The sequence below is a fragment of the Anser cygnoides genome, chromosome 6, assembly GCF_040182565.1.
Source record: "Anser cygnoides isolate HZ-2024a breed goose chromosome 6, Taihu_goose_T2T_genome, whole genome shotgun sequence".
NCBI classification, from domain to species: domain Eukaryota; kingdom Metazoa; phylum Chordata; class Aves; order Anseriformes; family Anatidae; genus Anser; species Anser cygnoides.
This window is the reverse complement of record NC_089878.1, coordinates 12,809,801-12,824,468: the sequence shown is the minus strand read 5'-3', so window position 1 is coordinate 12,824,468 and position 14,668 is coordinate 12,809,801. Positions and strand designations below refer to the sequence as shown.

Genomic DNA, 14,668 nt, shown 5'->3' with positions numbered 1-14,668 from the left:
GTAAAGCTTCCAAAGAAATACTAAAAGCGAGCAGGCTTCCAGCCCCAGGCAGCACTGTCAGGGTGTGCTTTTTCCTGGCTGTGTCCCATTTCCCAGGTGCTTTGCACCTTTCCTGGAGTCCTGCGTTGTCCCCTGCTCCCCTTTCACAGTGCTTGCCGATATTCTCTGCCCCGTGAGGGCACCGAGCTGCCTCCTTTGCAGTCAGCTCTCAATTTCTTCTCCTCTCTCTTTACGTATTTGCTGGATTTTTTGTGGTGACACTGATCAATAGTTTGTATCGATGGAGGACAGAATGAACAGACTGTGTTGCAGTAGTTTAGAAAATATTGCTAAAAAACCGGGGTGTTTCTGACTTGTACAAAAGTGCCGTACGTGTACTGCACAGTGTATTTTGCTCAAAACAGTGCTGGTAATTAGATAAAAAAAATATTTTAAAAATCACCCATTCGTTTATGCATTGCAGGTGAGCTTTTTGGAAGGGAGAACAACGTGAAGCTGAATGTTTTATAAGAGACTGATGATTTGCAGGGTGGCAAATACAGAGTGAGGTGGCAGATCTGGGTTAGGGAACCCGTGGAGAAGATGCTTGGTGATGCTGCTGTTCCTTAAATGCACGCTGTCTCTTCTTGCAATGAGCAGCATGCAAAAGCTAGCACACGTAACAAAAGCTTTAACTTGCAGTTGGTAAGGTTACTGGCCAAGAGGATATTTCCCTTGGAGAGAAAATCCCATCATGCCATAACTTTATTAGTATTGATGGTGTCTTCTATTTTGTGTTCCTGGTAGCATTTTTGGATGAGGATGCTTTAGGACCGAGGAGACCTGATTGCGGTGATACTTTGAGTAGTCCAGCCTAAAGGTAAAGACTCTGCTGGTGAGAAGGATCGCCACACCTGAAAACTGAGCTGAAAAATCTGGTTCTGCGATGCCGGGTGACTGTACAGACAAGGTCAGGTAGCAGGGCCGTGCTGGTAAATCCAGTGTTTTGGGGTCTGAGCATATGTTATGAGTAGTTGATGCTTCAGGAAAAGCATGTGGTGAAGAGAAGGGCCAGCTCCAGGCTGGGGGAGGTACTAGGCAGCTCGATAGAAGGTGTCTGCACGAACCAGGTACACCCTGGGGATAAAGGTGGCATCTGCAGTGGTGTCTGCGAAAGAAAAGGAGAAACATGAGGCTCGATACGTGGTGCAGCACTTCTGGAAGAGCCTGGCCTTTTTCATTTGGAAATACAATTCATGATCTGCATTATTATTATTAATTACTATTATTTTTGCATTCTTAACTTGGAACACTGTTTGTGTTACCCTTGAGCACTGACTACCGAGGCATCTTTCCTTTGTGTGGGGGACATGGAAGTCTGTTTTCCGTCTTTCAGAAGATTCCAGCCAGTTAAGTTGCTTTTGTCATTCATTTTTCTCTTGTTTACCAGGGTATTAGTGAGCTGGATGGAATACACGCAGTAAGTGTTTTGCCCTAGGAAACATCAGTAGTCCAGTCACCATTCCAGAAATTCCACTCGGTTCGTTTTTCTCTGTAACAGAGCTCCCAGAGACTCTGCGTGTTGTAAATGTAAATCTGAAAAGGTCAATCCCCATGTATTCCGGAGCCGGGCATACAGGATGACAACGATGTAGGGGCACAAATGAATTTTAAACTGTAGATTGAGAACAGTATGTTCAGAGAAAGCTGTCAATGGATATGCCTTGGATACCGAGGAGTAATTTGAGGTAAAGCAGCGAGAGTTTCTCCTGCATTACTCAGTGACTTAACGTGCAGCAGAGGGGGATCAAACCACGAGGTCTGTAGCCGGGAAAGGGTAAGAGCTGCACGAACTGGGGTTGTTCTTTGCTTCTCTTTGCTTTGCCTATGGGGTCTGAGTGGCAGAGCAGTGCTGGGTAAGTGGCAAATCAAAGGTTTTTCCTGTTGGTCAATTTTCCTGTTGGTCAAAGTTGCATTAGATGTGGGGTTTGGGTGTTGGCTGGTGCAGAGCTCGCAACTGGGACTTGTTTCTGTGTTCTGGCCTGTTGGTGTGTGAGCTCGCTGTCACCATGCTGAAATCCTGTCCAGAGCCTTCAGCGTGGGTCCTCTCCTTCTTCACGTGCAGCACGTCGCCGGCGGTCAGGCTGGCTGTGCCGCGATGAGCTCTCCGTTCAAGAAGAGGAAAACCATATGCAGCACAGGAGGAATCCAATACAGAGAAACAGACTTGACAAATGTCAAGTGTTTTCAGCTGCTGCTTTGCAGGTGGCGTACAAAGGATGAAAAATTCCTACTAGTTGTCTGCTCAGTGTATTGAAATGGGGGCCAGGGTGGGTCTTCGGGGGAGCCACGGGTTGCTGTGGCTGGTCTGGGTTACTGCGCTGTCGCGGCCTCTGGAGGAGCAGTGCTGCTCTTAGCTTCAGGGATGCACAAAATGCTGGAAAATGCAGCCAAAGCAGATGGGGACTTCCGTTTGTAACTTCACAAAGTGTGAAATCTCTTATTGTTGTTTGTTTTAAATCATATACAGGTGGGATCACATGCTAATACTGCGCGGCGCACAAGATCCGCGGTGCTCTTACAGTGCATGCTCTTGCTATGGCTGTTGGCACCAGCAAGGAAGGCAGCTGTGCAGTGGGAAACCCAGAGCCCACCATCTAAGGAAACTGCCACGTTACAGTCGCCCTTTCCCATGTAAAAGAGGAGAGGAAAAAGCTTACAGAGAGATATTTCAGAGTCAAACGTCTCCAGATATATTTGTCTTTGTACGACAGTGGCTGTATATATACATGCACATAATTAATTGGTAGGCATGCATGCATCCTTCCTTGTATTAATTGGTGTGACAGCATTGTCTTCTCTATAATAAGCCTTCTATTTTGCAATCTTACAATTTTACAATACCCAGCATCCTCTTCTGGAGACGTGCTCTTTCATATAGACCATAAGTGAACAGCAGCAGCGTATAGTATCGATTTGCTGTAGCTACAGACCTTAAAAAACAAGTATAAAGGAAAGGTGTTACTTTTAAGTTTACTTGTATCTTGATGCAGAGTGAGAGTTCAAGGCCAGTTTTGCGTTAAACAAAAATATTCTTTAAAAATCTTAGATCATAACTCCAGGCAGCATACGTCTCCTCTCCGAAGACTCTTACATCGCTGGTGAGGGAGAGAATCGCTGCCTCACAAAGACCGGGTTATTTTATCCGCTCTGCCCTACTTCAGAGCCTTTTCATCTTTGTGGCTGTTGAGCAGAGCCAGACGTGTAACACAGAGACTCTTATCTGGCTTTTTTGCAGACAAATCTTGTTGTCAGAAGTAAATGCGGAAGGTGGGGTCCCAACAGCACGGGAGAGGAATTAGCGTTAGGACTTGGCACGGGCACCTCTGGTCGCACCAGCACAGGGTTTCTGGTGCTTTTTATAGCATCTCCCAATTGATCATCTGCTGGTTTCAAGCTGCCGTCTTCCCACACGCTTCCCTCCTGCCCCACGAAGTTGGTTTAGTGGCTTCCCTAAACGTGGAATCGCTCTCAGGCCGCTGTCCTGCCTGTGGAGCTTTGGGGTAGGTTTTGGTGGCATTGCCCCTTCCACGCACTGCTGGGCCATGGGATCAGCAGCAAAGGTGCTGGCCTCCTGCAGCTCCAGGAACAGACATCGCCTTGTTTCAATGGGGTGTGAGCAATTAATTTTGATTTCCCCACTCCCCCACTGGCTGGATTTTTTTGTTGCCTTTCCCTTCCACGCGAAGAGGACCCCATGGCTGGGGAGCAGCTCCAAGGCACGTGTTGGCTTTCGGGGGGGGGTGCAGCTTGGCTTTTGTTTGGGGCTCAGCAACTTGCTGCAGCCCTGGCTTTAGTATGAGAAATGGGAGATAATTAAAAAACAAACAAACAAAATAAAAATCAAAGCCAAATAAAAACAACTGAAATCCGTTTTTTTCTGATTACTCCTGACAAAATGGTGCCATGAGGAGTATCTTAAGCAGTATCTCGATTTAGATTTTTTTGCTTGCAGACATCAAATAAAAACCAATATAAGAAAACAGAAATGACTTCACACACACAAAAAAAAAAGCCTTGATTTTTTTTTCAGATATTTTTTGATTACTAAGCATGATGACACTTCTTGGCATCGCTGTTTTTACAAGTAGGCTTATTGCACTGCTTGCAACTCTCACTCTTTGTTTTATTTAGCTGTGGCTTTTAATTTCCTGCTTGTGGTGGGGTACGTGTTTGTTAAACTCTCTATAGCTCCGATAGTGCGGCTTGCCTTTCCGGTAGCAGTTATCAGGTTACGGCGGCGCTGGCTTCAGGCGCTGCAGCGCACGGGCTGGCTGCGCCCGGCCTGACCTGCAGCATCTCCTGTCAACGTGTGCGCAGCCCGGAGCCCGGTGTTGTCAGCGGTCGTAAATCAGTGTTTCGTTTTGCTTAAACGTGGAGCGAACTTTTAGATCAAAACCGTAATGTTGGTCGTGCCTCATCATCATCAGGTTAGTTCCTTTGAAACTAACGTGCTCGTTTCACTTCTGGGATGGGGTATATGTAGTTTTTAAGGCAGGGGATATATGTATTTTTAGGGAATATATGTACATAGGCAGGGGATGTATGTATATTTTTTCCTCCTGGAGGGAAGGAGAGAAGGGTTGGAAGGGCCCTTGGGACGACCCAAGAAGTCTGCAGGTGGTACGTGGGCAGTTGGGCTGCTGCAGCTGCTCCTCTGGACTTTGAGCACGTTCCTGTTTTCATGGTGCTTGGGTGGTTCCACTGTGCTGCCCTCGGTTTGTCTGCATAATTTCCCTGCTTATGAAGGTGAATCCTGGCAACTGTGTTTGAGCAGGCTGAGTAAAGCTTTTGGTTGAGAAGGGGATCAGACACACCAGCACTCAGCAAATACTCTTCCTGCTGTAACAGACCTGTACGGAGCATTTTTTTATCATTTTTTTTTCTTTTGCAACCCATGAAAAATATTTCATCAGGCAGTCACCTGATTCTGCATTCAAAGAAATCCTCACGGATTTCAGAGCTCACCTAGATGTTAACAATCTCCTGAGTTTTCTTATTATGTCATTACCACGGTCTCTGGACAGACCTCGTGCACTGTGCACATCCAGGTGCCTGTGGCATTTACGCAAATGCAGTCCATGGGGTTGTTTGGCTCTCTTGCTTTGTAGTCCCCTGTGAGACTTTAAGTTGCAATTAAAAGCTTACGGGCTCGAAAGGAATGGGCAAATAATACTTGTTAACATGCTTTTTCATTTCTTTTTGTCACATTTGTCATGGAAACTTCGGCACAGGATAGAATTTTTGTGAATTCCTCTTGGCACGTTTTGCTGTTAAAAGTTAGCACGCCTTTTCCTTGTTTGAAGCCGTTCAGTGCCATCGTCGGCTGGGTGAGTGGAAATGTCTCACAAGCTCTTTGGGGTGGAAGGAGTCTGTCCACGACAGCTGGGAATGGAGACTTAATTTTCATAAAGCCGCGTGGCACCGCTGCACAGCATGCAGCCTGTGCCTAATGGTTTTCCTACGTGGGGTGGGGGAAGGATGACAGCTAGACAATTCCTGAAAAAAAAAAAAAAAAAATCACACATACCCTGTGTGCTCTCCTACAGTTTATTTGCAGTCTCTGTTCCCTCCTGGCTTGATACCCATCTTTAAAAAGAGCTCTGGGTGCTCAGAGAAGCCCCTTTGCAGGTGTTTGGTGGTTCCTTGATGCTGCCCTGGGGAGACTACCTGGGACCTGGCCTGGTCCAGGCTCCCTCCTGGTAGTCCCTGTGCTATCTCCCTGGTCCCTTTGAGTGCTGGGGTCAGTGTTTTCTGCACCCTGGTGTCTTCCACCCCGTGGCAGCCGAGGGGCTTGGGGTCTCGCTAACTGTGCGTGGTTTCTTGCAGGGCTGTCGGGTGGGCCCCAGGGAGGCTGGAAGTAAGGGAGTGCCTGAGCTACAGTCCTGACTCGTTTTCTGCTGTTCTTCTGCTGAAAGTCCTCCCTTTGGGATAGGGAGGGAAACTGCAGCTGTACTTTGGGCAGAGGATGGCTAGACCCCCATAGCCTTTGCCATCAGTTTTTAATTTAAAAGCACTCCCCGCCGCCCTGCCCTCTAGTGATTGTGACGGAGTGCTCCTCTGCACTCGTTCGGATAGCTCTGGTGAGCAGGAGATGTTGGCTCAGTAGAGTTCTGCTACGACAGAACAATCCTGAGCTTCCATGCAGTTGTTGTTCTAGAAATCAATGCACGATGCTGAAGTTACGTGGCTTCTGCAGTTGCTCATCGCCGTAACCAGCGGCTGGGTGGGCGTTTTGGTTGTGCTTGGCCCCTGAGGAGCATGGGCGTTAAGGTAAAAGGGAGGGACGACATTACCTCTGCATGCCCAGAGATCATTTTGAACGTATGCAAAGCCCAGAGTTTTGGGTTGATCCCATGGTAAAAGGGACTCGTTTCATCTTGGCTACTGAACAGACAGGGGGTTAGAGCTTTCTTCTCCAAAACTTGCTCTTCTCACGTTAATGTATTTAATTCAGTGTAAGGTAGTTTTTACCGTAGCAAATCACGTGTATTGGCTAGCTATTGGAACAATGCTGGGTGAGAGAGACTTGTCGTTGATTGTACCTTTTGCGTGGCAATGGCGAGGTTCTCCTCTGCCAGAGCTTTCCGTTGCTTTCCCATGGTCAGAGTGAATGAGAGCAGGCGCTGAGGTTAGACGTTGGGAGCTCTCACAACACCGGTGTCTCTCCCCAAAGTGCAGGCCAGTTTCTGTGAGCGTTCTCAGTTTCACAAGAATAATATTATTACAACCCAGAAAAGTCTCAGCCGCTGGTTTAGAAGAAATGCAGCATTTTGAAGACTGAGGATGAAGACTTTGCACGGCTGGAAGCACACACTATTTATCCAAGCACGAACCTGTGTCCCAGGTCCCTCCAACGTGAACGTGCTGAAACGCGTGATCTCAGCGGAGTGGGAGGAGAGGCTTCCCTCGTGGAGAGTGTGGAGAGCAGAAGGAATTGTGGCAGCGGAACAGCCTGAATTTGGCAGTAAGTCAGAGCTGGAAGCATGCGGGATGAAGCCAGTGGTAACCTGGTGGATGACAATCAGCGGTGCTAAGAATGCCACACAGAGGAATGCCCAGCAGCGTGTCTCTGTGCTCCTGAGATCTTGTGCCATTTCAGCTGGCCATGAGTGTATTCTTTCCTTCCCAGAAAGGCGTCTTTGAGTAATTCCCAGCACCTTCTCCAACATCTAGCAGGGTTTGGGGTACCACCAGCAGTTAAAATAGGGTATCCTGTTGGGAGCAGAAAATCCGCAAGCAAGGTGGAGAAAGCAAGCAGGTCCCATCATTCCAGGGACCCAGCTTTTGCCTTGGGGCTGGTTATCGAGCTGGGGGAGAAAAATGGGCTTGCAGTGTGAGCCACCTTCAACAAGATGAGCCGGTGCTCAGGGGGTGTCTTGGCCTTCAGTGGCTGTGAAATAGAACAAGTCACGCTTTTTCTGTTGGCAAGTGATGTTTTCAGAGAGTGCTGGAGCAGTGCTACTTGTGTATTCCTTACCTGCTGCGTGACCTTGCCCTGAGTTAATGGAACGAGGCTGAAAATCACTGCCAAACGTGTGTGCTGGCGATGAACGCAATAAGAGAAAACATGAAATACTTAGAACAGGTCTGTGTGTCCAAATCTGCCTAAAATATTGTGAAATCAAAAACCAAAACGAGACCCCGCATGATCCTGACCACTGGGAAGACGTGCTGCGGTGCTGGTGTGAGACGGAGAGAGCCGGCTGGGAGCAGCTCTGCTCTGAACTCCATGGGTAAACCAATGCCAAAATTCAGCTGAGCACTTGCATTAAAATCTTTGATGGGATTTCTGCCTTTCTGGCAATAAGCAAAAGGCTTGTTCTTGCTGTCAGTGTTATGACAGCATAAAATGTCCTTTGCAGTCCTCCTCTCGCATGAGTACAGACAGATACATCTTTACATGTCTAATTGGCTTTCTCCACCTCCATCCAGTGCTGTCCACAAAGTCTGTGTCTTCATGGCTCTGATATAAAGATGGTAATTTCCACAGACAGAGCTTAGTTTGAGTATTTTAAAGCGAGGCAGTTTTCGGATGAATGCTTCTGATTGCTGTGTTCTTACCTTCCGTTAAAAATAAGCTCTCTTCCTCGGAGCTTTTCTTGGGTCGGTTTGTTTATTTTTAGAGCGAAGAGCCAGCTCAGTTTTGCAGTTCGGAGCATGGTCACTGGGCACAGCTGTTCTCCATCGAGTGCGTTGTGTTTTATTTGCGGTTTATTCATGTACTTCTAGGGTAATCTCCAAGTTTAACCGACGACTTTGTTTAAACACCTGCCCTTTGCTGGATGTGGTCTTTGTTTTGTCCAGAATCAGCACGTTTGGGAAGGATTTTGCACTGTGGATATTGGTAACTTTTAGGGGAGCCAAGCAGCAGCTTCCCCCAGAGCAGCACCATGAATCGGGTACGTAATCTGTAGAACAGGAGCTCCTTCACTGATGGTGCTTGCGGTGTCGTGATTTGTTTCAGAAAATCTCGGTCACTAACGTCCTACTTCCTAATCCTGGAGCGTACGGAATAGCAGGTGAAAGTGTGTCACCCTGTTCTGTTCTTAGGAGCAAAAACCCAGAGATTAGCATTGGCTGCTTTTACACAGACTGTTACTTTGCATGTTCGTGATACTGCAGCTCTTCCTCGCTGGAGTATTCCTGGCAGAGGCTACTTTGATCTGTTACATGAGTGAACAGAAGTAACTGTCTAAACTTTGTACACCAATTTCTTAAATTTTTATGCACACCTTTTGGAAGTATGAGCAGAGCAAGCAAACAAAACTTGTCCTTTTCCCCTTTTGAGAGCAGGGATTTGAACACGTGAACAACGTCCATTCTTGCCTTCACCCTGCTCAGGCTGACTTGCAGTTTTGGCTGCTCGTTTCTGATCCTTAAAATGTTTGACCAAAAGGGCTTTTCGCTGGTGAGGGCCAGATTTCAATCTGTACTAACAGACTTGAATGTGGAGGATGGATCGCATGGGGTAAGATCTCTTGGGAAGGTCGAGTTGCAAGAGCAGGTGCCCAGGGATGATGCGTGCATGCTGGCCCTTCTTCTGGCACTTAGCATGGTACAAGCCAAGTCCCTGCCTGCTGCAATTTAAATATATCGTTAATTACAAGTTCTTAGGGTGGAATATTTGATCTGATGGATAAAAGAGTTAACAGGTAGAAGCAAGGAAGGTTTTCCTTTCAGCTGCTGTGGAGCTAGCCCCAACGCTGGGGGGGTGGGAAGCAGGCTCATCCCCCTCAGGATGGGTAGTCCTAAATTTCCCTCTTGGATGCATGTGGAAACAGAAGGAGCTGGGTTAAAACAAATGGTACTGCCCTCCGTTCTCCAAGCCTGGGGAGCCTTGCTTCCAGGTGTGCAGCAGTAGAAGGTGAGAGAAGCCCCCTCGGGGTCTCTCCAGCTTCAGAAATAGTTGGTCTCCGTCAAGGTGCATGTCAAGTGCCTGAGCTTGCTGGTTTTTCTTGTCTGTTTGTTTTCTGCCTTTGATTAGCAGCTTTCAGACCTCTGAGGGATATTTTTACTTGTGTGGGGGTCTTCCCCAGTATTTCAGCTCTTGTTTTGTGGAAGAGAGGCTTGATGGAGCACTTGAAGGGTTGAAACTTGAAGCCTCAATTCCTGGGCACGCTGACAGCCACCTGGGACCCAGCAGCTCTATCAAACCGAAGTCCTCCTCTGTTCGCTGACGGATCTGTTTCCATGTCTCCGTATTTATTTTCCTCAACGAAAAAGTCTCCTTTTTTTCTTTTTCCCCTCTGCCCTTTCCAATTCTGCCATCCACTCCAGGAGCTGCAGCTCATAAGGCGAGAAAGCATCTGGTTAGCAGCGCAGTCGTAGCTGGGTCCTGTTGCCAGCAGCGGGCAGGGAGGGGCCCGAGCATCAGTTTCCTTTGCCTCTTTTCTCCCTGCCCTCTGCTCCATCCAGGAATTTTCCCCAGGTCGTTCTGCTTTCTGAAAGCCTTAGTGTAATGGGTTGCTGGGTAATTGTTATTGCTTCCCTTTTCTGCTGTGGAAATGATCAGAGCCTTTGGACACACACTGCCATGGAAATAGTTCTGTGGACAAGTCTTATGCAGCGTGTGCACTGACAAAATGCAGGGCTGGGATAAGGAAGGAAACCCGTGCCGTTCTGTGCAAGTAAAATACAGTTCATCTTCTCTTTAAAGAGGCAAGCCTCATCCCCACTTGGTAGCTCATCAGCTTGAATATAGTGAATGCAATACGACTCGTTAGTTCACTTCTTTAGGTGAGCAAATTTATGCTGGCCAAAATTGAAATAAGCGGTTGCACAGGTGAGCTGAACTTGGGGATATGGTGTGGTCTTCCTGGTTTTGTAGTTTGTTTTTGGGACTAGTGGGGATGAAGTTGTACTTTGAAATGATTCTGGCACTGGCCGAAGTGAAATGGTGAGTGTATTTCCCCAGCACCCAGCGATTTCTGTGTTTGTAAGAGCGTTCAGTTTGTTGCAAGTTTTCTTTCAGGACCACTACGAACACACAATGCTATCCTGGGAGCGTGTGGGTAGGAGCTGGAGCCTCATTCAAGCCCGCAGAAGACCCAGGCTATCTTTCATCTGGATGTCTTCCTGACGGTTTATTCAACCGGAGAGAAGGGAAAATTAAGCCGGTTATTCAGCCTTCTCTCCTGTCTTTAAAATGTGCTTCATAGGTCTCCTCCTGCTGACAATTGGAGATAATTTCAAGTTTTTTTTTCCCCTCGCTTCATTTTTGTAACACCAATCAGTTTTTAAAACCTGCTTAAATATTAGTTTTGATTAAGGTGGCATTATATCTGTGAATTTGTAGCTATCAAGTGTGAATTCTTATGCTCTGAATAGTCCATGATTGTGAAATGGCTGGGTGCCAGCAGCACCTCTCCTGCTGAATGCGAAGGAAGTCCTGTGGATTTTGCTTTTTCTAGTGTGCTAAAGTTCATGGCATCTGTCTCAGTAGATTAAGCACCTTGCATTGGTAACAGGGATCTCCTGTGGGAATATTTGTCAGTGATTATGGAATATTGGCTTTGCCTCCTCCTGGTATCTAGAAGAATGGAAAATTTTATTCACTTTTGGTTGGTAAAAAGCTGTGTTAAGACTTGAAAACAAAAACAACAACAAAAAAACCCAACACTGTACAGTTAACAGGGAATGGGAACATTTTGCAGAACGGTCCTCGAAAGAGACGCTTGGTTGAACATAATATTCCCTAGTGAAGTTTAATACTTGGACTGTGCTAATTTCTTGAGGACAGTCACCTTTTCAGATGGATAGCACCCTGCAGATGGTGGCAGATTGTACCCTCCTCCACTCTTGCCAGGCGTGTGTGCTCACTGACAGAATAAAAGCAGTAGGGATGAAGCTATCCATAAGAGCTGATGAATCTCTTGCCTTTAAAATTGAAGTGCTTCGTGCCAGGGAAAATATCTATGAATATATTTATAGTAATAAACAGCGTAGTCTCAGCTCCTTCGTTGCAAGCAGGGAAATTGCTGTTCCACCAAGTCTGTGAAAGTGAAATCTACTTTTAGATGCTTTGAAATGGTAGTCTTTTTTTCTTTTTTTTTTTCCCCCCTTCCCTCTGGGATTTAAAAATATCTGACGTGCAAATTTTAGAAATCTGTACATTAATTGACATTAAGATATTATATATGGACTGTCTAAAGCTGGTAGGGAACAGTATGGCATATTCAGGAACAGGTGTATTGGGACAATTTTCCTCATGTCTGGAGTTGTTAGTAGTCGACTTCCTATCAGACTGGGCTGGGAAAATGGGGCAGTGCTGTGCCAAAGTACCAGAAAGATGAGGTGCTGCTCGCAGAGCCAGGGACATCCGCGCCAGGACATAGTGGGATCCTGCAGACCCCACCTTGAGGACAGGGACACAGCCACGTGCGTTCCAGTTTTATTGTCCATGCCGTGTAACCGGAGTGCGGTGGAAATCCTGAGCTCCTGCCGAGCGGGTGAGGGCGTTGGATGGACAACACCAAAGACCTTCTGATGCTGGCTGCAGGGGAGAGAGCTGTGGGACATGGTTGGGTGAGATAAGCCTAAAACAGAGCTGAATTTCTGACGTTGTGCTTTCCTGGTATCGTGTGCTTGGCAGTGACTGTGGGTATGAAATATAGCATCAGCCTTTTCTGGCTGTAACTGAAGAGCTAAACTGGCAGATGTTCAGGTTGGCTGCCTGCAGGAGGAGACTGGGAGCTCCAACATCTTCTGTGCTCGTTCCTCACGAAGTCAGAAGTGCCTCTGTGAATGGCTGAAAGGCTGGTGTTTGCAGCTTTATGGTAGGCTACCTGACCTAGGGGAATGCTTGGTGTTGAACAGGAGCTGGTTGTTTTCTTTCTTGGTCTTCTGTCTTGCGTTTTGACCTGTAAGACCAAGTAACCGTGCAGCCTACTGACGTGCAACAAGTAGGCCTGGTTGCGTCTAGTGCGAGGGTCTGCTTGGTCTTGTCCAAAGTTGGACTTTGTGGTTAATCACTGTGCACCGATTGGTTTTGAAACTTGTTACAGAACAATGGAATGAAAAACTAGTAAACATGGATATTTTTTGCTTAAAAGGAAAAGTATGTATCAAAACTGTAAATGCCATTTTGCATGGTAATTCTTTCGCTGGTATTTTTGCTTCGCTTGATGCTGCATTTACTTAGGGGATGGGGAGTTGCTGAGTTGGGGGGGGTGGGTGTCTGACATTTCCTCCCCAAAAGAGGAAGCAGGCCTACTGTAATGGCTCGATGTTCCTTTTTGCTGCAGTCGTGCCAGGCTACTTTATTAAGCTTTGTCTCTTCGACCTAATGGATAGGTTTCCGCAGACCTTAGATCACTTGCATTGACATGTAAAGAATAGTTTTATTACAGTTGATTTCCAAAAGTACATTTCTTTCAAATTCTGAGCAGATCGATCCATCAGAGACTGAAGATTGTCATGTTTTGTAGGAGTTGTTATCCTCCCACTGCAAGGGATTAAGGAAAATAATGGTGTGGGAAGTAGAACACAATACTTGTACAATTTGGTTTCTGAAAAATAGCGTATCGTCATTTGGATATTGATCTGTAAACACCTTGAGGACCACAGCATTTCCTGTTCTATCACATCTACGGTATTTGGCTTCTAGGATGACTTCCGAGTAATATTTTCAAGGCTGTTTTTCTTGCTAGCTGTTTCCGAGTGTTACTTTTACTTTGGTGTTAACTGAAGTGCGATCTGTTGGATTTCTCTTGTGCTGGGTTCTGGGGATGGGGAGGAAAGCAGTGCAAGGCTGTTGTAGACATTACGCCTGAGTGTCTTCTGACTCTTGTGAAATATTCATGTGGATTATAATGCTAAAGAAAGCTTAAAAAACCCATCATAATTCTTGCTTGCGAGTTGCTGAGCGCTGCGGCCTGCTGCTGGCTTCAGTGGAGCGCTGCGCATCTTCCACACGGCGTGGGGACATATTGATGTCCCTGGGGAGACCGGGGCTCTCAGGGACACGAGGGCTGTGATCCCATGCATGTCAGCCTCCTCTGTAACTGAGACGGACATCAGCCTGACCTAGTTTCTACGGCGTCAAAAGTAAGAAGGATGAATTATGGCAAATTAAATATATACAAGACCTTGCTGATGGTGTTTATGCATTATGCCACTCGCTGGCAATGAAAGGTGGGTGACTTGGGCATTGGATCTTATAAAAATAACAATAAAACAAAAACAACCCCACAAACAGGATTGGTTCGGCTTTCATCTACACATGTAGCTTCTTGATTATGGTTGCAGGCCACACGCTAACATATTTAGAGCCCAGCTCTAATACACTTTTCTTTTATTGTCTCCTCTACGCTGGTTCCTTGTTCTTCTTGGAGGTATTTGCAGCATTTTATTTTTACCATCCACCCTTAAAGTATGAGTAAATAGTGCTTAAATACTGCATTTATTTTTGTTCAATTCTGGTTTGTTCAATGCTGTTGTGATGCACCGGATTTTTATAGTAGTCGCAGTCAATTCCAATTGAAACCATAATTGGTATTTCTACTTGATAGCTGCTGTAAATCTCAAAGAAGGGAAGAGAAGGATGCTCTCATTTTGTTAGGCTGCTTCGCTTTCGGATGCATAGTGCATCTTCCAGCTCTCTGGGCTAATTAAAATGCCATTACAGTACATGTGGTGCTACAATACAGTCTAGGGAGATTTCCAAAAATAGATTCTTGAGTGCAGACAAATTAGAGAGGAAATATGCACTGAGCATTTTCTCATAGGTTTAAAGAGAAATAATCCATTTGCTGTCTTAATTGCTTTCTTGTAAATGTTGAAGACTTTTTTTTTTCTCTGTAAATTTCGAATGAGTAGACAAATAAATAATACATCCATGATAATTACTATTCTCATTACTAATATTTTAACTTGTTGTTATACACCACGGCCGTTAATATGCAAGTCAGGATGTTCTAGTGGACTGTGCTTAATGGTCAGGGACAGAGACTTTTATTCCTAAGCGATCGCGTTTTACCCACCTGGTGTCCCAAGGCTACGAGGTTAGTGCACGGTCTGTTTTTAGAAATAGCAACGTGTCTGACCAGAACCAACAAAACCTTCCAAGAAGTAACGTAGATAAACGCTGTTTGCACACCGTGCAGCAAAACAACCCCAGAACCTGCGT

At 46.2% G+C, this 14,668-nt stretch overlaps 1 protein-coding gene across 16 annotated transcripts in view; it reads left to right on the top strand.

Moving 5' to 3' along the window:
- HDAC4 (histone deacetylase 4) overlaps nucleotides 1-14,668 on the top strand; it is a 248,512-nt gene that overhangs the window by 70,527 nt on the left and 163,317 nt on the right. Inside the window, exon 1 of one of the 16 annotated variants that reach the window (XM_013178698.3) lies at nucleotides 5,615-6,312. The exons of 7 other annotated variants lie outside the window; for them this stretch is intronic. Coding sequence is in view for 8 of the 9 variants with exons in the window: in XM_066999848.1 (XP_066855949.1) it covers nucleotides 6,826-7,006 (181 nt within the window). In the remaining variant the exon portion in view is untranslated. Of the gene's footprint in view, nucleotides 1-5,614; nucleotides 6,313-6,463; nucleotides 7,007-14,668 lie in introns of those variants that run through there. 8 more of the 16 variants (XM_066999848.1, XM_066999847.1, XM_048050946.2 and 5 more) reach the window with 8 other exon arrangements.